This window comes from Takifugu flavidus, chromosome 22, assembly GCF_003711565.1.
Source record: "Takifugu flavidus isolate HTHZ2018 chromosome 22, ASM371156v2, whole genome shotgun sequence".
NCBI classification, from domain to species: Eukaryota; Metazoa; Chordata; class Actinopteri; order Tetraodontiformes; family Tetraodontidae; genus Takifugu; species Takifugu flavidus.
The window spans coordinates 8,100,115-8,124,087 of record NC_079541.1 but is presented as its reverse complement, the minus strand read 5'-3'; the positions used below and the strand labels follow the sequence as shown (position 1 = coordinate 8,124,087).

Here is a 23,973-nt window from a genome sequence, read left to right as displayed (position 1 = left end):
TATACCGTTTGGCAAATTTAGAATCAAAAATTTTAAAACAATATTTTATAAGGTAATTCCAGGAAGTGATGTCAGCATGAGGAGCTTTTTAGTTCCTGGTCGAGAAGTTCTGCTGAAGTGTCAGCAGCGTTTATCTGCAGTACTGCAGTTGGCCAGCGGGGGGACTTCAGGCCAATTCTGATGCTTTGATTGGTTGAAACAAGTGGACAAAAGTTACATTAGTATTTGCATCATTTACAACAAAAACTGAACAACAGAATTGTTCAATCAGCCAAGCTGGGAGAGTGACCACAGGATGCTCATTTTGTTGATGGCTTGTTTTTGTGATGGCTTCTGTTCCATGTTTGGTTTTTACAACAGAACCTGGTTCCGATTTTTCCGATTTGTCCTCATAAGACGACCAAAACACACCTGTAACTACCCCCCATTCGTCAAAACCAATGGCTAGCGTTTAGCATGGTGGTATGCCGATGGCGAGTGCTGCTGCGGGCCCTCCGAGTGAGCATGTCCACATGTGGAAAACACCCTCTTCATCATCTGCAGGGATCATGTGACTCCTGCCACGTGCGTTCTGATTGGCTGCTCCCACTTCCAGAAGGATGCCAGTACAGCCCATCATGCAGCACCTGGGCTTTCTAACATCACACAGCCATCAGGACGATGCTCCAAAGATGCTGACTCTGACCCCCCCACCCAAAAAATGTTTTTGTCAGTGCATAGTTACCATGGCAACGGGCCACTCCTCCACACCCACGCTGCTTACCCCTCTCTCCCTCTTTCTCTCTCTCCTCTCTCACTTGTTCACCAGAGAGGTGCGTTTTCTAACCCACGCATTGGAGTGGGAGACAACGTGCACTTACATGCGCACAACCACACACACACACACACAGGGAACACGGTGTGTGTGTCATGCTAGCAGTGTGTGGGCTGAACCGACCAGCCTTCCACTCATCCTGCCTCTCTCTTCTTTCCTCTCTTTCCATCCGCACATGCACCTTCTCCTCCTCTTCCTCTCCTCTTTTCCCCACCCTACATGATCTCTCTTCCACCTCTCTTCTTTCCCTTCATCACTTCTTCCATTTCTTTTCAGTTTATCATGGAGAACGAGTCGCTCTTCTGGGTAAGTCTCTGCAGCAAGAGGGTGTGTGTGTGTGTGTGTGTGTGTGTTTGCTGCTGTTCTTCCATCTGTCACTCGTCTAACTTTTAAAGTCGTGATTGAATTTATTCATCATTTCATCCTTTCCGTTCATCCTTTCCTTGCTCCCTTCCTATTTCGTCTTCACCCTCTCGTCTCCTCACTTCATTTCCTTCTTTCTTTTCTCCCTCGGTGAAGAACATTCTTATCCATCAGTTCTTCCTCCCCTGGCTTTTCTTCTTTCTCTCATCACTTTCCTTGTCCTACACTTCCGTCTCTCCTTTATTGATCCCTGTGATGGCATCCCCTTTTTTTTAATGATCAAAGTCTGTTCTCATCCTCCGTCTTCATCGGGGAGTTGAGTCAGCATCACTGCTCTACAGATTTGGAATCTCATCACCTTCTCTCATGTAATCTGATTACAGAGCAATGTAATCTGATTGCATTGAAAGTAAATATTGATTTCAAATATCGAATTTGTGATAAAAGTTTTCTTTCGTGTTTTTTTGTCTCCTCTTATTTTTCCACCTTTCTTGCCTTTTTAAATTTCCCATCATGCTCTCTGTGCATCTCCTGTCCCTTTTTTTAGTCCTTCAGTCTTTTTAACATTGATAGTGTTTTTTTTGTTTTTTTTTGAAGGATCAATTTCTTCTTTTTGTCTCAGTGGGAGTTTTTATGATTTAATGATGTAATTAACACAAAAGTTCACAGATAGTTGCTGCTCTGGATTAAATATTGCGTTATGTAATCGTGTGTGTGTGTGTGTGTGTGTGTGTGTGTGTGTGTGTGTGTGTGTGTGTGTGGGCTGACTCAGGTTGATGATCTTCAAAGAGGAAGTGTTTTAAAGTCTTTCTCAGATCTTTTCGGCATCATGTTTTTGTCCTTCAGATGACACGGGACATTTCTTAAGAGGTCAAAGGTTAAACAGGTTCACTGATTGTGAAGAAAAATCTGAATCATTTTGAATCTGTGACCAGGATTCAGAGCTGATGTGAGAAATTTGACTCTGCGAGTGTGTGAGTGTGAGAGAGATGATAACACACTCCCAGTTATCTGCTCCTGCCATTGGTAACCATGGCAATGGTTGAGGGAGCTACATGTTCAGGACAAGCACAGGCACTCACTCTCTCTCTCCCTCCCTCTTTTCTTCTTTCTCTTTTCTCTTTCTGTCACCCCCTTCCCCTCCACACACACACACACACACACACACCAAACTTAAGAAGCATCTGCATAACTTTGATCTCTGGACTCTCAAGAATCGTCAGGTTGGTTCTGGTCTCTTCAGTCCTGCTGAGGACAGGAAAAAAAGCAAAAATGGGAATTAGGATGATTAAAACACCAATGTTATCCTGATCTGGACCAGTCTAACACACACACACACAACACACACACACACACACACACACACACACACCAAACTTAAGAAGCATCTGCATAACTTTGATCTCTGGACTCTCAAGAATCGTCAGGTTGGTTCTGGTCTCTTCAGTCCTGCTGAGGACAGGAAAAAAAGCAAAAATGGGAATTAGGATGATTAAAACACCAATGTTATCCTGATCTGGACCAGTCTAACACACACACACACACACACACACACACACACAGAGTTATCAGTGCTCTCCAGCTTCACAGCTTTTCCTGACAAACATCCGTTTCCTTGGAAACCTAGACGGGAAGCAGGAAGTGTGAGTCACAGGAAGTGCTTCTAATCATTGTCAAGTCTTTTTTTGTTGTTTTTTTTTGTGTCCAACATGTACTTTGTCTGTCTGTGTTGCCATAGTAACATCCTGCTTCCATGGCCTTCAACACACCAGCTGGCTAGCATGCTGTTAGCTATTAGCAGTGTACCAGCTGGCTAAACAGACCAGCCTAGCGCCCCTCTTCTAATGTGCCGCTAAATGTCAACAGCAGTGATTATTAAGGTCTATTTTAGCTTCTTTTTTGTTATCTATGTGACGAATGCTCCTCAGTTGTGTTAACGTTAATCGTCTAGCTTAACATGCCATTTTGAGTCGCAGTATATCGTTGTTGCTTAATTTCCGCATTAATTTGTTGATCCCCAAAAGGAAAACTAGCCTAAAATGTTCCCTGTCAGCTCCATTGTGTCCAACGTAAGCCCCGCCCCTTTTTGGGCTCCCATATCTGACATTGCTCAGCAGTTAAACCTTGTCTTCCAGGAACGTCTATGTCTGTGAACATGTTCCTACTAAAGCGGTTTTGCTGTTTAACCTCTGTTTGCTGTTTCTGCGCAGCGTCACCGTTGCTCTGGGCCAAGTCCAACCATCACACCACTGAGATTAGCAACAGGAAGTTGAATCGATATTTCGAAGTTTATGTAATGATACCTAGCAGCTCTTAGCGTGCACCCGCTGCGCGGCGAGTGACGCATCGTTTGCATAATCAAGGGGACCTGGACTGGCCTCCTCGAACAGCATCTGTGCCTGACCCAGTTCTGCTCTTGGACCCAGCATGCTCTGCACCTCCTCTCCTCACATGTATTCTTCTTCTTCTTCTTCTTCTTCTCCCCCTCCCCCACCCTCACATCCTGGCCTCCCTCTCCTTTCCTCACCACCTCCTCCCGGTCTTCCTCTTGCTCTTCCTCCCTCTCTTCCTCTTTCTACAGGATGGGCAGGGCCAATCCCAGAATACTCTCTGAGACTCTGAGACCATTGCTCCACCACAGGATTACTACAGTCCCACTACACCGACTACCTAAAGAGTACCTCACCAGTACTTGCGCTTCGCTTGGTTTGCTCGTTCTACTGCATCTTCAGGAACATCTTCAGGAACTTCACCTCCAGGAATACAAGAACGTGCCTGAAACTTCCGAGCTCTGTTCCAACCCAAAGAGACGAGAACCCACCATCTCACACTGGACCAGGACCAAAAACCAGAAGCACACCCAACCTGTACCAGTCCAGAACCCCAATCAGATCCTTTGTTGATCCAGGACAGACCAGTAGAGACCAGTCAGAGCCAGCAAAGGCTGTTGGGAGAGGTTGATGGGACTGCTGTCAACAGGTGAGTCCTGTCCAATGTTCCAGGGTCGAAGTCGGGTTGTCGAACGTGATGGCCGCCCTCTTTACTTTGGTCAAACGACATGGCGCCGGACTGGCTGAGGAACCTTTCTAACGTCTACTGCAAGACACTATTTGCTTTTTAATTCAGTATGAAGAAACTGTTTGACATCATTAGCGTTCAGAGCATGCGTGGCGATAAATGAGCGTAACCCAGACGGTCGACCCGCCGGGGTCTCAGTTTAGGGTTCCTTCTGATCTTCTTTGATGTTTTCTTTTTTTTTTAAAAAAGCCAGAACTCATCACCAATCGTATTTTGAAAGCCAACACCGTTTTATTTCCATTGTATCGGCAGACGTTTGGCATCAAGTCGAACTCTGAATTTTCGAGGGTTTTACCAAGAGGCTAGAGAAGCTAGCATTGGCGCCCCGGACCCCACCCATCCTCTCTGGCCACGCCCCCCTTCCCTTGCCTGTGTTGGTTGTAACAGCAGGTGGTTGAAAACTCCGAGCTGCCGTTTGTCACTTAGCTGAATCAACTTCTGGTCACATGTTCGATTATCTAACAGCGTTTCCTAAAGGTTGACGTTGTGAGTTTTACCGAGTATTGAAACTACAGTATTTGTAGTACTTCACTTGTAAACGCTGTCCCTGCTGTCACAAACCTTTAAATTCAATTTGTCAGATATTCCAGATTAGCTGAATTAAGAATGTGAGCTGATCTTCGAGTCGGCACTAAAACTTTGAACAAGCATCGGTTTCTGTGTGGGAGGACAACACAAATCCAGGAAATGATAGGAATCGGGAGTTATTTCAGGATGAAGCCTCCAGCTGAGCAGAGTTCACCTTCTGCTCGGCAGTGATGTGGAGCCAGGCAGAACATCCTCGATCAGATCAGACCCGAAGAACTCGGAAGGTTACGCAACAGAGCGAGGAGAAACCATCATCGGCTCACAGAGCGCAAGGGAACAGAAATAAACGTACGCAGAATTCTGCTCAACATGCTCCAAAATGGCCGCCTTCCGGCAATCGGGACTTTCTCCATGTGTCTCACACCTGGATGCTGAGACAGCTGCCCTGTACGCTTGTTTATCCTTTACAATTCAGTCTGTCTCCAGAGTCTGACCCCTAAACAGCCACAGAGGCAGGAAAAACTCCCTTCAACAGGAAGAACCCTTGAACAGGACCAGGCTCGAACGTGGGGGGGGGCTTCCTGCTGATGGGTTGATGGACAGAGGACAACAAAAGACACATACATTATGCAACATGCTACACTGAAAATGCAGAAATAAACTGTGTGAGTCAAGGGGGTCAGAGGTCAGTAAGCAGGTGTAAAGAGAGAGAGACCTAGAGAGAGAGAGAGAGGAAGTCAGCAGATCATTTTTAAGGCTAGACATTTTTAAAATCCTTTTATTATATGCAACCAAATTTGAGATCTTTGATGCATCATTAAAGAATCTCGATCTCTGGAAGCGTCTCAGAAGTCCTTGAAATGCCATCAGGTTCTGGTGGCATTCCTTCAGTCAGGCTCCACTTGGAAATGGGTCAAGCGCTTGATTCCAGTTGTGTGATTTGGTGTGGTCAGGAGAACACGAGCAAAGGCTGAGTGAGGCGCAGATGAATAAGGAGCAGGTAGGACGCTCGTTTGTAGAAAACAGGAACTGCGAAAATTGGTCAACCCTGTTGTCATAGCAACAGTGAGCATGCAGATCAGGAGGCTTTTTTAAAGCACACACACTCCGAGTGACAGTGTGAGGTTAGCACAGGATTCCCTGCTAATCCTGTTTCCATGACAACGCACAACTCGTCCTACTCGGCACTTCACCCTCAGCTCCAGTCGTCCTTTACTGGCAGAAAAGGAGCTAATTAGCACGTCTGATTGTGACTAAAAATGATAATTAAATTAATTCCGACGTGTTGAGTGAACAGTACTTTTATGTGTTTGGAAGGTCCACAGATGACCCGCAGAGCAGAGAGGTGCAACTTTATCTGGGAATAAACTAAAGAACTCAGCAGACAACCAAATGCTAGTTTCACTTCGGCATCTGAAAAGAGCTCACGCTAAAATACAGCAAAAACAATGAGAAGTCTGAATTTAGGTGAATGTTTTATTTGCTCCTTTAAGATAAAGCAGAAACCATTTTCACACCACAAAAGAAGCGTGAACAAACAATCATAACCACATATTAACCACAGATGATGTGCTATCTGGGCTAACTTAACGTTAATATTTAGGTGAAAGTACGCTAAAACCCTGAGCTGCTTCATTTTTGTTTACTATCATGCTAACACCAGGTAGCTGATTATTGTCACATTTCTGCATTGATAAATACTGATAATTTAGTTTATATATTAGCAGTTCTGACTTAAATCTAGTGTTTAAACTTATGTCACATGTAATTTGGCGGAATTTCACATCTGTTTTCATCCACCAATAAGGTGTTCTTTGACAAGAAGTGCATTTTTAGGCCCAGTGAGGATTTTTTACGTCTCCCACCAGGTGACATGGAGCTAAACTGTGGTAATGCCTCTGTATTTTCATAATCTCAAACTGACTGAAAAAACACGTTTTTCAAAAATGAGCCAATGAGTTTAACGTGTCTGAGTGTGTGAAAAACAGGATGTGATGTCACATGTGAGGCTGCCATTAACCCCAGAGACGGAGGTCAGACCAGAGGAAGGAGACATCACCGCACAAACACACAAATCTGTGTGTGTGTGTGGTGTGTGTGTGTGTGTGTGTGTGTGTGTGTGTGTGTGTGTGCGTGCGTGTGTGTGTGTGTGAGAGAGAGAGACCATCCTCTGTATAAACTCACACCTTTAGAAACAAAATGCTGTGAGATTCGTGGGAGGTTGTTGGTCCCAGTTCTTGTTTAAAATAACCTGGCAAGTAGAATCCCAGTGCTACCATGTTAGCATGCTAGCAGTTGTTCGAAGCACTGACTAACGAGCCTTCCTCCTGCTCAGCTGTTTCAATTAATTTAAGTTAGCTAAGTTTAGTTTATAACGCTGTGTGTGTGTGTGCGTGTGTGTGTGTGTGTGTGTGTGTGTGTGTGTGTGTGTGTGTGCGCAGCCACATGCCTCTGAGTCCAGCCGCTGACACCAAACATGATCGCCCGCGGCAACAGGCGGTTACTAATGGCAACCCAACAGGCTCTGCTGTTGCCAGGGACGAGGACGGGGATGAGCCGCCCTCAGGAAACAGTATTGTTGTCCGCATCGGCATCCCAGACCTTCAGCAGACGGTAACACGGAACAGAAGAGCTGTGATCTCTGACCAGACTTTTGTGGTCGTAAACGTTTACGATGAAAGTTTTTGACGCTCGAAACCTTTTGTGTGGCTGGAAGAATCAAACCCGCGATTAATCAGCCCTACATCCATCCTTCCACCTGTCTGTCTGTCTGTGTGCGTGTCCGTCCATCTGTGTGTCTTGCAGAAGTGTTTGCGGTTGGATCCAGAGTTACCCGTTTGGACCAGTAAGCAGAGGGTTCTGGTGACGTTGACTCAGTCTCTGTCGGATGTTCTGAACTATGGTCTCTTCCAGCCGGCGTTCAACGGCCGAGCAGGAAAGTTCCTGGACGAGGAGCGCCTGCTGAAGGAGTATCCTCTGCCCCCCATCACGCCAATCCCCTATCTTGAGGTCAGCCTCCACCCTTTGTCCCTGCTGTCAAAGGGACTATTTCTTTACGCAGGAAAATCTGTATTTCGATTAGCATCTGATCGGAACGTTTTAACCCTCCTTTGCTGTCACTGAACGAAAAACAGCCAATCACATTCGGCCACCTTTTAGAAACTCCAGGACAAAAAGTTTAAAGTTTCCATGAATGTTTGAGATAAACCTGGTGCCTGTTTACAGCTCTGACCGGATTAATCCTCTGATTTTACAGTTTCGTTACAAGAGGAGGATTTATACACAGAGCTACGTGGATGATAAACAGCTGGCCAAACTGCACACTAAGGTACACACGCACACACAGATAGTGTGTAAATTGTAAACGATCGTGGCTGTTGTTGAGAAAAGTGCTCACATGAATCCTCATTTGAATTTTCAGGCTAATCTGAAGCGTTTTATGGAGCACGTTCACCAGAAGAATGTAGAGAAAGTTTCCAAATGGTTGGAGAAAGGCCTCGACCCCAACTTCCACGACTCGGACAGCGGAGGTGAGCACACGTTAAAACCTTCATTGATTTTTGGTGAATATTCTTTCACACTCAGCTCCATCAGAAAGAGACGTGTTGGGGTTTTACAGTTAGCTTAGCACACGCGCAGCACGAACACCGTGATCATTTCTCACCTCGACTGAATTCGTAAATCATAACGCGTTCTGACTCGTTCTCACAGCTCCACAGTTTGTTTAGTTGTTCTTGATGCGTCACAGTAACGAGCACACACGCGCATGTGTATGTGTGTGTGTCAGAGTGTCCGCTCACCCTCGCCGTCCAGCTGGAGGAGAGCGGCGAGCTGATCAAGGTCCTGAGAAACGGAGGAGCACATCTGGACTTCAGGACTCGAGATGGAATCACCGCTCTGCACCGAGCTGTCCTGTGCAGGAACAGTGCCTCGCTCACTGTGAGGAGCTCACACACTCACATACACACACGATAGAATGTTGCACAATGTTGCAGTAAATCATCGTGACCCCTGCAGGCAACATGTGATATTACAAGATAAAAGTGTTTTGGCTAAAAGGCTAGCATACTAAGTAGAAAGCAGACTGCTGATATTTAAGGTGACTTTTCTAAATCGGGTTCTGGTCCTCAGACTATGCTGGACCTTGGAGCATCTCCTGACTACAAAGACAGCAGGGGCCTGACGCCCCTCTATCACTCTGCCATTGTGGGCGGCGCCCCCTACTGCTGCGAACTGCTGCTGCAGGACCACGCAGCCATCGGTACAAAGACCCTTTGTGTGTTACACCTGTGGTTTGATCTTTGATCTGAACTCTGTGTGTGTGTGTGTGTGTGTGTTTGTGTGTGTGTGTGTGTGTGTGTGTGTGTGTGTGTGTGTGGTGTGTGTGTGTGTGTGTGTGTGATGATTTTCATCATCTGTTATTTTGAGACAAAACACTTGACTGCTGAAATAATAGTTGTTGTCATGGTTGCAGGAATGACTGATGAGAATGGGTGGCAGGAAATTCACCAGGTGACTCACACACACACACACACACACACACACACACACACACACACAAAGACGGCACCACAGTTATTTAAATGATCCGTCTTAACATACAATTATGATTTGTGGGTGTGTTTGCGTGACTTTAGGCATGTCGCCATGGTAACGTGCAGCACTTGGAGCACCTGCTGTTCTATGGTGCTGACATGAGTTCCCAGAACGCATCAGGAAACACCGCACTGCACCTCTGTGCTCTTTACAACCAGGTAAGATGGAGAGCGTCTCTGTGTTAGAATCCTGCTGGTTTTGGTGCTAACGTTGAAATTGTTGGTGCTTCTGCAGGACAGCTGTGCCAGAGTGCTGCTGTTCAGAGGGGCAAACAAAGACATCAAAAACTACAACAACCAGACTGCATTTCAGGTTAAAAAAAAAAAAATCTCTTCAACAATATAACAGTAGAACTACAGCAGTACTTTCACAACAACATTCTCTCATCTACAGAGAATTTAAAGTGACGCAAATACTCATTCACTCTTTGGGAAATGTGTTGTTAATTTGTTGATTAATGTATCAATATTACTTTTTTGCTTGTGTGTGTTCAGTGCAAGTGTTTGGTCTCCTCCTAGTGGTCGCTTTGAGAATTACACTGATCCTTCCTTTTCTGTGTGTGTGTAGGTGGCAATAATTGCAGGAAACTTTGATCTTGCAGAAATTATTAAGATCCATAAACTCTCTGATGTCGGTGAGTCCACAGACACATCACTTAAGTGTAAGAACAGAGGCCCACACGCAACAGCTGCTGTAACTCCGCGGTGTGTGTGTGTGTGCGTGTGTGTGTGTCTCCAAGTAGTTCCCTTCAGAGAAACCCCCTCCTACACAAAGCGCCGCAGAGTGGGCCAGGGCCAGAGCAGGATGCCGGCCGGAAATGGACTGTCGTCGCCTCGATCTCTGATTCGCTCAGCCAGCGATAACGCCCTGGAAAGCCCCGCCTCCTCTCCTGGCCCCTCCCTCCAAAGCCTGGAAACGCACCACGACACACATACACACTCACTACGACGACACACACGACGACTCAGGTGCTTTGACATATGTTGTACACACGTGTATACATGTTGCTCCGCTATACTGCAGTACTCTACTTTGTACTGCAGTATCTGATGTCAGTACTGCAGTATCTGATGTCAGTACTGCAGTACTGTAGTACTGGCACCAGTAATGGTCCAGTTTCTTACACTGGTCTACCAATGGTCCATCTCCAGTCCCAGCAGTGGGGGTCAGGGGGAAAACAGCCCACCATCTTCACCTCCTCTGACCCCTCAGATGAGGAAGAGGAGGCTGTACAGTGCCGTGCCAGGACGCACCTTCATCGCCACCCAGTCCTACGTGCCTCAGGGGACCGGAGAGATCCAGCTGCACCGCGGGGAGAGGGTCAAAGGTCAGACATCATACACAGAAGTAAGATGGGTGTACTGTGATACTGCAGTCATGCGTTCCAGCCCTCTGATGCTCCTTGTACTGCACAGTTCTGTCTATCGGTGAGGGAGGATTCTGGGAAGGAAGCGTGAAAGGACGCACCGGCTGGTTTCCTGCCGACTGCATTGAAGAAGTGCAGATGAGACAGTATGACCCACGACTCGGTAAAACCACCACCTGTGTACGTGTACGTGTACTCCTGCCCCCGCGGTACTTTATACTGCATGCTGCACTCCACAGAGACGAGGGAGGACCGCACCAAGAGACTCTTCAGACACTACACCGTGGGCTCCTATGACAACTACACCTCCTACAGGTGAGCAGTGGAGGTCCCTGCCTCTGCCTGCCAGTCTGCGTACTTTCACTCTGAAATCAATGTTTTTTTGTGCGTCAGCGACTACGTGATCGAGGAGAAGACTGCCGTGTTACAAAAGAGAGACAGCGAGGGCTTCGGCTTCGTCCTCAGAGGAGCTAAAGGTGAAACGATGGACTGATAATGACTTTTGCCCCATCTTACGCCTCGATATGAATAGAGTTGAGAAAATCATTAAGGCTGAGCTCTTCGGGGCAACTCAGCAACTTCTGGATCCATTCAGGCCAGGCAGAGGTGTTGAGGTTGCTGTGGTTACTCTACTGCACCAAGGTCACCTTGAAGGTGCTAAGAACTTTGTGCTCTTAGTGTCCTGTTGATGTTATACAGCTTTAGGCTCTCCAGTATCCATGTGTGCGGCATTGAGTCATAGGCTTTCTTGTAATCAATCCAGGCAGTGCACAGGTTGGTGTGTCGCATCCTACAGTCCTGGGCGATCGCCCTGTCGACCAGTAGCTGGTGCTTGGCACCTCTGGTGTTGTTCCCTATACCTTTCTGTGCCCTGCTCATGTACTGATCCATGTGGCTGCTGATGGTAGCCGCTATGATGCCTGATAGGAGCTTCCATGTGGTGCTGGGGCTCTGATTCTTGGCCCAGTTCCCAACAGACTGAGCTACCACCACCCAGTCTCTGACCTTGATCTGGCCTTAATCTTTCTCTTCTATTCTAAACTAGAGCAACAAAGAGGGCTCAGACCATTTTAGATGGAGTTTGCAGCCTCTCTGTGCAGCGGTCAAGCTGCTTCCCCTCATCTGTGCACGACAAATAGACTGGAAAAATGAATTTGTCCCTATCACTGCTGGACCTCTTAATGGTGTGACACGTCCTCCCTCCCTGTTTGTACTCCTGTATATATAAGTATACTGTTTGAGGGCATTTTTTTTTTTCTAGCACTGCTAACTGCACAACAAATTAAGGTACCGTGACCTTGGATGGATGGGGGATGATGGAACTAATGGATTGTAACGGTATAAATGTCCTTCTACATGAATCCTTAAAAATGTCCTCTGAAATCTTGTTTCAAGCTGAGACCCCCATTGAGGAGTTTGTCCCCACCCCAGCCTTTCCTGCACTGCAGTACCTGGAGTCGGTTGACCAGGGGGGTGTGGCCTGGAGGGCGGGGCTAAGGACTGGAGACTTCCTGATAGAGGTAAGTAATCATCCCCAGATCTCCTCAGCTCAATAAGCAGATCGTCTTCACCTATGTCTCCATCATTCAGGTGAATGGCAGCGATGTGGTGAAGGTGGGTCACCGGCAGGTCGTCTCTCTTATCCGTCAGGGAGGAAGTCGGCTCCTGATGAAGGTTGTCTCTGTCTCCCGAAAATCTGAGTCCAACCTGATCCGGAAAAAAGGTGCCCGGTGTTAAAATAAGTTTCAGAATTCAACAAACTCAACTTTAGTCTAACTTCTGCTGATGATGGATGAAGAATAAATGGGGAACTTTAAATAATTTAATGTGTGTGTTCGATTTGCCTTGTGTAGCTCCACCTCCTCCAAAACGTGCTCCAAGTACCTCGTTGACGCTTCGATCCAAGTCCATGACTGCTGACCTGGAAGAGATAGGTAAAACAAACACACACATACATGCATACACACAAAACACACACACACACACACACACAGACTGTTGGGTTGAGTTGTGCTGTGCTCTGTCTGCAGCCAGGAGGCGCCGAATTGGTAAGTGGCATGACAACGCTGCCCTTTGTTGTTTTGTTGTTTATTATTAAATGCTGCATGTTGATGTTCGGTTGTTGTTGTCGGTGATGTCTTGTAAGTTAACGTCTTCACCTGTCGTGCGATTGTTTGCAGTGCAGCATTTTGGAGTCACATTTGGGTTTTGTGAGTCACCTAGTTGCCTTGATGTGTTTCGTGATTGTCTTCTTGTCCTCCCTCCAGAGAAACTAGATGAGATGTTGGCTGGAGGTCAACAGGAAGTGGTCCTCAGAGCCCGTCCAACAGAGGACTTCAGAGCAGCAACAGTGAAACAGAGACCAACAAGCCGACGGATCACTCAGGCTGAGATCAATGTCAGTGTTTGTGTTCAGGATGGATGGATGGATGGATGGATGGGTGGGTGGATGGATGGATGGATGGGTGGGTGGATGGGTGGATGGATGGATGGATGGATGGATGGATGGTTGGGTGGTGGATGGATAGATGGATGGATGGATGGTGGATGGGTGGGTGGGTGGGTGGGTGGATGGATGGATGGGAGCAAGCTTTATTGATCCCCAGGGGGAAATTCATTGAGTCCAGCACATTGTGCTCCACTCCGATTGCAACATAAAAACAATTAAGATGGAATGAAACCAGGCAATAAAAGTCATCCAGGAATAGAGATGCAGAGTTAAAAAGTCAAGGAGAATTACAAGTTCCTGGCACACAAAGTGCTGTTCTACAACCTGATGGCCACAGGAGCAGAGGAGCCTTGGTCTCTTCGTCCAGCCATGAAGGAGAAGAGGGGCTGATCGCGGTTGTTGAGGGCTTCCTCTAATGTGGACGTTTGTTCTTCAGGAACTGTTGAAGCTCAGATCTCCTGATTTTGTTCTAGAATTATTATTATAATAGAATAATTCAAACTGTTTTTTTTAAGTGATAAGGTCTGTTCTCTGATCTGAACCAGCCACTCACAAAACATGTGTGTCTGTGTGTCTCCGTGTGTGTGCTTGTGTGTGTGTGTGTGTGTGTGTGTGTGTGTGTGTAGTCCCTGTTTGAGCGGCAGGGTGTGACCCCACCCACAGGTCTCGAAAAGAGCACCATGGCCGTACCTCGAGGAATGTCGAGAACCAAGAGCTTTGGTGAGACACCTAAACTTTTACCTTCTCATCTATTGCCTCACAGATCCAAATAGAACCTGGACCAGAACCTAAACCTCAACCTGGGGTCCGTTCTAACCCTCTAACACTGAGTATGAAGCCAGTCAGGACCAAAAATGAAGACAAAACTACACTAAATCAACCAATCAGAGCTAACGCTAATATGGGTCAGAGGTTGATGTCATGTTGACTGACCTTACTATCTGTCATCAGGGACTCCGGAGGATGACCGGATTACAGCACTGATCAACGAAAGTCGGTTTCCTCGGAGCTCCTCCTTGACGGAAAGCTTCATCCCTCCCCCTCCCCAGACAGCTCCACCCCCTCCTCCCTCCGCTTCCTCCACCTCCCCACTCTTCCTCCTCGATTCTGGCCCTCCTCCTTCCTTTCTCCCACCTCCTCCACCTTCCAGAGCAGAGGGGCTGTCCCGCTCCAGCTTCAAGCCGGGTGCAGAGCCAAGGCTCCAGGAGCTCTCCGACTCGCCCCTGAGAAGCCACGCCCACGCCGAGCGGCAGAGGAAGGCGCGATCCATGATCATCCTGCAGGACATGCCACCAGCTCTTCAACCTGACACACATGCACTGCACACAGCCACACACACAGCCACACACACACTTCACACCGCCACACACACCTCCACGCTGTCCGTCCACAGCACTAGCCCCGCCCTCGGGCACTCACCGCTGTCACGCCGACGAGGACGCCCCATAGAAAACCCTTATGCTAATGTAGGGCAACAGGCTCCACCCTCCAAACCACAGAGGAGGAAATCACCTTTGCTGAAACAACTTCCTGTTGAGGAGCAGGGTTAGGATTATTCATTTATCTATTATTAGCTTAGACACTTAGCTACGCTACTAGCAACATGACCTATTCTTCAAGAATTCTGACCAGGAACCTGCTCATTATGGAGTTTCCATGTTTTTTTCCCTTAAAGGTCTCGGAATAAAAGATTCAGATCCATCCAAGTTGGAACCGCCGGGCAGTCCCAGCAGGGCGGAGTTATACCAGCAGCAGGTTCTGTCAGAGCGGGCTCGTGTTCAGGGCCGCAGGTCTTCCCTCTTCCTGTCTGTGGAGGGATCCGGATCAGAAAACCAGGTCCCACCTCTCCTGACTCAGAGTCACTCAATGGACGACCTGGGCGAACTTCCCCCTCCAGCACCTGTCCTGTCGCCCTCGCCAACGCCTCACACCTTCCTCCATCCTCTGACAGGGAAACCGCTGGGTCAGTCTGAGTCCAAACATTTCAACAATGTGAAACAGTTGAAACTGTGACCTCAGTTAAAATATTCAAGATTACTGATTATCAACAACAACCATAAAGTTGATTTTCTGATATTTAAGTTTGAATCCCTAACTCCCTTGATCTTTCCTCAGACCCCTCCTCTCCACTGGCCCTGGCTCTCGCCGCCCGTGAACGAGCCCTTACTGCTCGTACACCGAGTCCAGAGCCTCGACTGAAACACACGTCCACTTCCACCACACCTATTCCCACCCCGGCCGCTAGCCCTGAGGGCAGACACAAGAGAACTCCTGCAACCACCCCACAGAGCAGTCCCGAGCCACGATCCAAGCGCACCACCCCTCAAACCAGCCCTGAGCAGCGAACCAAGCGCACCACTCCCCAGACCAGCCCTGAAATGAGGCATAAACGCATAACCCCACCCCTTTTCCCTGATGGACAGGTGGAACGCCCTGAAACAGAGGGAGGGGTGACGTCACCTGCTGCCCCCTCCCCTGAACGCTGGAAGCCCGCCCCTCTGCCACCACTGGCAAATGAGAGTCATGCTGCTCTGATTGACAGACGCAGAAGCCTAACAGTGGGCAGCTCTGAGGAAGAGGGCGGGGCTTACACAGTAACACTCCCTCCAGCATTACTGTCATCCAGTGATGAGGAGACGAGGGAGGAGCTCCGCAGAATTGGTCTTGTTACTCCGCCTCCTGCCTTTTCCAATACATGTGCTCCACCACCTTCCTCGCTTACGTTGTTGCCACGGCGAGTTGGGGAAGGCGGAGGCGGAGAGAGTGGTCCCGACTCGCTGGGTAGACGAGGGGATGAAGAAGAAGGAAGCAGCGAACGCGTCCCAGACAGCTCCTCTTCCCCTAGCTCACTTCCTCCTTCCATCACATTGGCCTCCCCTCCAGCCCCAACATCCCCCTCCTCCCCTCCCACAGCTCAGCCTTCCCCATCATCCCCAGCTACCTCCCCAATTGCTCTCAAGCCACGCCTTCGCTCCCCTATTGGACGGGGCCGCTCTGCTCTCCGGGACCCTCTCCTGAAACAGTCGTCAGACAGCGAGCTCCTCCCAATTGCCTCTTCTGCTTCCTCCCCCTCTTCCCCACTTTGTTCGTCCCCCACCAGCAGCAGCCGACAGCCACGCTACCTGTTCCAGAGGAGGTCGAAGTTATGGGGGGGTGGAGAAGACCGCGGGGAGGAGCGCCGAGGCCTCAACACAGAAGAGGTAGGAGGTCGTCCGGCAGCTCTTGGAGGTCAGGGTTCCGGGTCAGCTGTCGACCTGACCAGCCGCTCGGCATCGGCTCTGGAGCTGAGCGGACGAGCTGGGTCTGGACTTGACCTTGCTAACCGGCTACAACTGCTCAATAAAGACAGCCACTCGCTAGGAGAGGAGCCAAGTTCCTTGGATCCAGGGAGGAGGTCGCCAGTGGGCGGGGCCAGGTACATCCAGCTGTTGTGTGTTGCGCCACTCAATGAGTGTGTGATGAGTAATCAAATCTGTTGTTTGTGTTGTTCCAGATGTGGCAACGGAGACAGTAAATCATAGGTTTTATTCTCCGGTAAACATTTCTCCTTATCGCTCTGAGATGATCCTCGCTTACTAACTAAACTAACTTTCACCATCTTTGCAGATGACTAACATGGTCAGTCATTATTCCTGTCAAAGGTTTGATGGTGAGTTTGGAGGCTGAATCCTGCTCATGTCTTCTTCTTTCTTGGGTTGACCATCGATCCGATGATGTCAGTGCAGTCATCTCTGGTGACTTCGAAGGTGGCTGATTAGCCCAATTCTGGAGCCACACACTCTGGGACAGTTGGGACATGGGAAAGACGCCGTGGGTGGGGCTGTTGCTGCTTCCTTCCTTCTTTGCCTGGCTGCTGCGACTTTGCCTCTTCTGTGGTCCTCGAAGGATTTGCAGCCCTTCTTGACTGCGGCGCGCCATCCGACTCTGTTTTGGGCCTTTTTGATACCATACAACCAAATGGGTGGATTTCTTTTCACCGATGAGAACTTTCTGTCATCCTGGAGCAGAACTTGTCTCGTCTCGTCTTGGTGAGGTGAGGACTGGGACGTAGATCGACCAGTAAATCGAGAGCTTCGCCTTCCAGATCAGCTCCTTCTTTACCATGACAGATCAGTTAAGCGCCCGCATCACTGCTGACACAGCTCCGATCCGCCTGTCGATCTCACGTTCCATCCTACCCTCACTCGTGAACAAGATCCCGAGATACTTGAACTCCTCCACCTGGGGCAGGACCTCCTCCCCAACCCAGAGAAGACACTCTACCTTCTTCCGAGTGAGGACCATGGACTCTGACTTGGAGGTGCTGATCCACATCCCTGCCGCTTCACACTCAGTCACGAACCGCCCTGGCATTTGTTGGAGGTCATTGCTCAATGGTGCCAGAAGAAATACGTCATCCGCAAAAAGCCCACTGAACTTGACAATCTCCACTCCCCGGCTGTGCCTAGAAATTCTGTCCATAAAAGTTATGAACAGAACCGGTGACAAAGGGCAACGCTGGCGGAGTCCAACCCTCACTGGGAACGAGTCTGACTTACAACCGGCAATCCGGACCAAGCTCCTGCTCCTTCGGTACAGGGACTGGACAGCCCTTATCAAGGGACCATCCACCCCATGCTCTCGGAGCAACCCCCACAGGATGCTCCTTGGGACCCGGTCATAGGCCTTTTCCATGTCCATAAAGCACATACGGACTGGTAAACTCCCAACTCCCCTCAAGCACCCCAGCAAGGGTAAAGAGCTGATCCGTGGTTCCATCACTGGGGCGAAACCCGCTTTGCTCCTCCTCGATCAGAGGTTCGACTATCGATCTAATCCTTTTTTCCAGCACCCTGGCATAGACTTTCCCAGGGAGGCTGAGGAGTGTGATTCCCCTGTAGCTGGAACACACCCTCTGGTCCCCACTCTTAAAAGTAGGGACCACCACCCCGGTCTGCCAGTCCAAGAGCACTGCCCCCGATGTCCACGCAATGTTCCAGAGGCGTGTCAACCAGGACAGCCCTACAACATCCAGAGCCTTAAGATACCCCAGGCGGACCTCATCCGCTCCTGAAGCTCCGCCGCCAGGCAGCTGTTCCACTACCTCAGCAACGTCTGCTCCGGAAATTGGATGGTCCACCTCCTGGTCTCCCGACTCTGTTCCTCCTTGTGGATATGTGTTGGTAGGATTGAGGAGCTCCTGGAAGTATTCCTTTCACCGCCAGATAATTGCCCCAGGAGACGGCAGCAGCCCCCCATGCACACCTAGCACGGTGTGAGCTAGTTGCCGCCTGCCGCCCCTAAGGCGCCGGACAGTTTGCCAGAATCTTCTCCGACCAAAAGTCTTCCTCCATAGCCTCACCGAACTCCTCCCACACCCAAATTTTTGCCTCCGCGACCGTCTCAGCCGCAGCCCGCTTAGCCAACCTGTACTGGTAAGCTGCTTCCGGAGACCCACAGACCAGCCATGACCTGTAGGCCTCTTTCTTCAGCCTGATGGCTCCCCTCACCTCTGATGTCCACCATCGGGTACGGGGATTACCGCCACGATCAGCACCAGCAGCCTTTCAGCCGCAACTCATGACAGCCGCCTTGACAATGGTGGAGCGGAACATGGCCCATTCAGTCCTGACAGGACTATAAAGTCAATCATTGACCCACGGCCCAGGCTGTCATGGTGCCAAGAGCACCGATGAACAATCTTATGTTCGAACATGGTGTTAGTTATGGCCAGACTACGACTACCACAGAAGTCCAATAACTGAACACCACTCTGGTTCTGATCGGGCAGACCGTTCCTCCCAATCACGCTGTCGTTGCCCACGTGAGCGTTGAAGTCTCCCAGCATCACAATGGAGTCCCCAGTTGGGACACTGTCCAGCGTCCGTCCTAGATCCTCCAAAAAGGGCGGGTACTCTGAACTATTGTTTGGTGCATACGCACAAACAACCGTCACAACCTGTTCCCCGACCTGAAGGCGCAGGGAAGCAACCCTTTCACTCGACTGCGAGAACCTCAACGTCAAACTAGAGAGTCTATGGGCAAGCAAAAAGCCCACCCCAGCTCTCCGTCTCTCACCCTGAGCAACTCCAGCGTAGAAGAGTGTCCAACCCCCTTCAAGGACTTGGGTTCCCGAGCCGACGCTATGTGTGAGGGTGAGGCCGACCATATCTATTTGGAAGCGCTCAACCTTCCCCATGAGCTCTAGCTCTTTCCCCGCCAAAGAGGTGACGTTCCATGTTCCGGAAGCCAATGTCCATAACCGAGGATCAGACCCCGCCAAGGCCCCCGTCTTGGTTCGCAGCCCAATCCACACTGCACCGGACCCTTCATGCTCCTCCTGCGGGTGGTGGGTCCACTGGGGACGGAAGTGTCCATGTAGCCAGTTCAGGCTGGGCCCGGCTGGGCCCCATCGACGTAGGCCCGGCCACCAGGCGCTCGCGATCGAGCCCCAACCCCAGGCCTGGCTCCAGGGTGGGGCCCCGCTAACCCTCCAGGCTTCCAACCCTACGTGGCTTCTCACTTTGATGTTCCATGTTGGGTCATTATGAACCATTCTTTGTCTGACCCTTCACCTAGGACCAGTCTGCCTTGGGAGACCCTACCAGGGGCAAACTGCCCTGGATAGCATAGCTCCCAGGCTCATTAGGGTACGCAATCTCCTCCACCACAATAAGGTGATGGTTCACGGAGGAGGGGGCAGAACTTACTATTTAAATTCATGTCTGCAGGGGTAGAACATCCTGTCATCCAGGTTAGAACTTCCTGTCTTTCAGAGCAGGACTTCCTGTCATCCAGAGTACTAATGCTTTTCCCCCATGTGTAAAATATCTGCTGGACATGTAAAAGCTGCCGCTCTGGGTGACGTTAATCTGATCCAGGTCCTGTTTCCTGCATTGCAGATTGTTTTCCAGTCTTGGTGAACTTCATACGATCTCCCAGCGAGGATTTGGCACCAGCTACACTGTCCGACCCGGAACCCGCTACCCTGTGACCCGCCGAAGCCCCTCCCCCTCTCCCTCCCCCTCTGATAGGTCCATGGGACTGCCCTCTGAAAGGCCAGACCTAGGTTCCAGCCGCGGTCTAACCATCCTGAAGTCGTCCAGTCTGAGTCTCCCCTCAGAACCGAAGGAGGTCCGCTTTGTGATGCGAAGCGCCAGTGCACGAACCCGATCTCGATCCCCCTCTCCATCACCCCACGCTTCCCCCTGCCCCTCTCCAGTCCTTAGCGGGCCCCTGCTGGCCCTGCGCCCGTGGAGGCAGCGACCCCTGAACCTGTGGAACAAGTATGACGTGGGTGACTGGTTGGAGAGCGTGGGCCTGGCCGAACATCGCCAGCGCTTCCAGGAGCACGAGATCGAAGGCTCACATCTCCCCGCCCTCACCAAAGAGGACTACTTGGAACTGGGTGTCACTAGACTGGGACACAGAATCAACATCGAGAGGGCACTCAGGGGGCTGCTGGATGGATCCACTTGACCTTTAACCTCTACACATCCTGAACTATGACCCCATAACCTCTGGTCAGATACCTGACCATCTTTGTTAGGAGATCTTAGCCTTGATTGAGTCTTTCAGGTGAGACCAGTGGGCTCGTATCCCAGCTCATCAGTTCTTTGATCAATTATTTTTAGTGTTATGTATGACTCTGGCCTTTAACCTTTAACCTTTGTTGTGTTATTTTTAGGATTAATAATCTGCTGTGTTTAACCCAGGGTGATGATATCAAAAATCAAAGTCAGCGGCTCCTTGCTTATCACCTTCTGATCTTAAAATATCTGTTTTGACTTCGATTATCTGCTTAAGCTGCAGTAGCTTCTTAGCGTCCCGTTAGCTTCATTTCTTCGTGAAGTGTCTGATTTTCACTACCCGTTTTTATCAAACTGACGATCAAAGAACTGATGCGACGTGACCACTATCGTAATGCGCCAGGCTTTTCCCCTTACATCGCTCTGCTTCCGAGAACCAGTTAGCATCTCGACTGTGGCGACAGAAGGTTTGCAGAGGAATCTTATTCTCTTCAAATTTTACTCTTAAAGACTTGTTGACTTTGAGTTTGTATTCTAATACCGATCTTGAAGAATTGAACACGTTGTGAGGACTTCCGCAGTTGACGATTCAGAGATTCTTTTGGTTTGAAGATGAGCTGAAGTTCATGTTTTTGTGTGAAGTTCAGGATTTCCTGTGGTGTTTTGGAAGTGCTAATGATTTGTGGATGTTGACTTGTGTTTCAGGGAGCTCCATCTATAAACCTCTCTGGTCTCTAATGAGGGCTGACTGTACATGGTGCTATCGCTTTAAAGCCATCTGCACAGAAATACCTGTCGCCCCCTCCATCCTGAATCTCTGACAGCTTTCAAAATTCATGGTTTTGATTGTCACTACAAATGGCTCTTAAATTATGTCTGGTTAGCATTTAAGTGTGAATGATCAATGACCTGATCCAGAAATCAATGCTGACATGGTGACTCAGAGGATCTGCAGTGTTCTTAATGGTGTAATCCATAATTTTTGTGATTATTATTTCCCCAACACTAATTATTATGGGGGGGTGGCTTTACATGAAGGTAAAGTCCCTACATTTAATTCTCCCCATGATGTCACTGGCTCATACTTCCTCAAACCCCCTCAGACCTGCAGTAATCCTGTTCTTTTGGGTTCTATTTACAGCTTGTGAATGGCAATAATAGCAAGCCTTGCATCTTTCCTAGCTGCTACACTCATGTTTCAAGCATAACTCAAACTGTACCATTGCAAAGCTAATTTTTCTGCCCGGTAAAGGAAATCTGTTCTGATATCTACACTTGGACACTCCAGGGCAGAAGCAGGGAGAAACAGTTAGCCAGCTGAAGAAAGCCATGTTGAATCTTGCTACGCGTTGTGAGCAAGTTATTTGTTAATATATCTGGCCAGAGTTACGAGAGAATGCAAGCACAAAACAATCATGCCAACTGCTGCTTGAGACCTTTTTTTTTTTTAACAAACAGGGCAGAAAATGTGCAATCTACAACTTCTCCTTCCACTCAAAACCTGAATTTCCTCCACTTTTGTACCTAAATGATGGAGCTAGGTTATCATAGCTTCCACTGCAGCTCTTTTCATAAAAGCTGGACACGATGAATTTAATGGCCACATTCTGAAGCACAATCAACGTACCAGTGCCTGTTTCCACAACAACAGCCCTAAACACAAGCTAATGCTACAATCATGAAACCTCGTTCAGACATGATGCACACAGATCTAGAACGTGACTTCTGCACATTACAGTCAACTTTAAAGTGTAATAAATATTATAAAATAATGTAGCCATTCTGTAACATGTACATTTTTGTAAAAGCTAATATTGCTACAGTCGTATTTGGTAGATTGCAGTATTCCCATCTATGACATCAGTATTTTTTAAGGGCTTTAACTCATTTTTGTTTTGTGCAAAACTGATTTTTTTTTTCCCCCTCAGAAATTTGGAGGAAAACAACAACATCCGGCTGTAGCCTGACAGTCACAGGTTATAAGCTTAACACCTTTCTAAACTAGCATAATGTTAGCAATGCTATTTTTGATCAGGTAGCACTATAACTTTCTCAAACCGTTCCTGTTAGTGCCAAGTGTTGTACTTGCTCTTTTGACAGCGACAAAGTTAACAATGATAACAACAACGTCATGTTCAAATTCAAACCGCCGGCAAAACGCTCCAGCCGGTATGCCAACCGTTTATCGTTGTGTTTTTCACTAACATAAATAACTAAAGAGTTTGTGTTTTGGAAGGTTTTTCAGTGTTGGGAAGCTACATTCCAGTGTATCCTAACTGCTAGCTTAGCATTGAAGGACTAGCCTTGAAGTCTTTTTTGTTGATGTCGTGAGGACAACGGAAACTGATGTTCCTGTTACATCAGTAATCAATATATCAAAGAGATTATTGGGGTTTATTGAGGATTGATCGCTTCATATACTCATTCTGAAGGTTATTGGTTCTTTCTTATGTGTTATTGATCATTTTACAGTTGTTGTTGTCTGATAAGTTCTAATAATCAATGATATGGATCATAAATCCAGACTGTTTCAGTTTTCAGACCTTCATTCAGAAGCTCAAACTTTTGTTCGCATTAGCAGAAACTCAAACTGACCGTTGCAGACCAGTTGTCAGAGGTCATGTGATCTGTCAGCAATCATATGAGGTCATTTGTCGGCTGATGGAGACCTCAGCTTCCTGCTGATTGGCTGAGAATCCAAACTGTCTAACCTGTGAATAAAACCCCAACCCCAATGATGGTGACAAGGTTCTAACAGTTCTGAGAGCCCGACCTGATTCTTCTGAGGGTCCTTCAAGTTGAGACTATTCTAATGGTCTAATGGAAGGTTCTGTAGGGCCTGATAGTTCCGGTAGTCCTGAAGGTGCTGACAGTACTATTGTTTCTGACAGCACTGAAGGTTGAGATGGTTGTGACGGTCCTCCGTTGGTTTTGATGGTCCTGCAGATTCTGATGATTTTGATGGCCCTGAAGGTTCATGAAGGTCCTGAGTGTTCTTAAAGTTCTGATGGTCCTGAAGACTGTAATGGTCCTGTAGGTCCTGATGGTCCTGCTAGTTCTAAAGGTTCTGATGGTCCAGCTTCCTCTTTTGACAGTGTGTATGTAGTTCTTCTGGAGTGAGTGATGTCATTGTAGTTTCTTTTTCTTCTTCCTTTTGTAAACACCGAGGAGCTCTGCACCTACAGATTGTAACTTTATAATAAATATTAAACTACAGAGTTAAACCCCTGGCTTCCTGTCTGATTCCTTCACAATAAAAGCCTGTCATATG

At 48.4% G+C, this 23,973-nt stretch overlaps 1 protein-coding gene across 9 annotated transcripts; it reads left to right on the top strand.

The window, feature by feature from the left end:
* Window positions 1-850: 850 nt before the first annotated feature.
* shank3b (SH3 and multiple ankyrin repeat domains 3b) lies at window positions 851-23,926 on the top strand. Of its 9 annotated transcripts, none has more exons than XM_057022834.1 (28): window positions 851-1,120; window positions 3,759-4,156; window positions 7,225-7,396; window positions 7,589-7,792; window positions 8,040-8,111; window positions 8,205-8,313; window positions 8,571-8,722; window positions 8,915-9,044; window positions 9,258-9,295; window positions 9,421-9,537; window positions 9,614-9,691; window positions 9,947-10,013; window positions 10,119-10,347; window positions 10,531-10,706; window positions 10,795-10,908; window positions 10,985-11,060; window positions 11,139-11,221; window positions 12,141-12,265; window positions 12,336-12,468; window positions 12,599-12,679; window positions 12,776-12,793; window positions 13,013-13,143; window positions 13,821-13,914; window positions 14,146-14,739; window positions 14,870-15,157; window positions 15,310-16,609; window positions 16,688-16,728; window positions 20,076-20,245. In XM_057022834.1, the coding sequence occupies exons 3-27, from the start codon at window positions 7,229-7,231 to the stop codon at window positions 16,713-16,715; spliced, it is 4,605 nt and encodes a 1,534-aa protein (XP_056878814.1). In that variant the 5' UTR covers window positions 851-1,120; window positions 3,759-4,156; window positions 7,225-7,228; the 3' UTR covers window positions 16,716-16,728; window positions 20,076-20,245. The 9 variants fall into 9 exon arrangements, with proteins under 9 accessions (XP_056878814.1, XP_056878812.1, XP_056878813.1 ...); XM_057022832.1 differs by lacking the exon at window positions 16,688-16,728 and having other exon boundaries at window positions 856-1,120; window positions 7,589-7,628; window positions 7,697-7,792; window positions 20,076-23,926; XM_057022833.1 differs by lacking the exon at window positions 16,688-16,728 and having other exon boundaries at window positions 856-1,120; window positions 7,697-7,792; window positions 20,076-23,926.
* The last annotated feature ends 47 nt before the right edge of the window (window positions 23,927-23,973 follow it).

Excerpts from the sequence above, each read along its gene's own strand:
- shank3b (XM_057022827.1), top strand. The coding sequence starts at position 7,229 with ATGCCTCTGAGTCCAGCCGCTGACACCAAACATGATCGCCCGCGGCAA. Across the intron at positions 7,793-8,039 it reads CGCCAATCCCCTATCTTGAG|TTTCGTTACAAGAGGAGGAT; the intron begins GTCAGCCTCCAC and ends CTGATTTTACAG. Across the intron at positions 13,915-14,145 it reads GTCGAGAACCAAGAGCTTTG|GGACTCCGGAGGATGACCGG; the intron begins GTGAGACACCTA and ends ATCTGTCATCAG.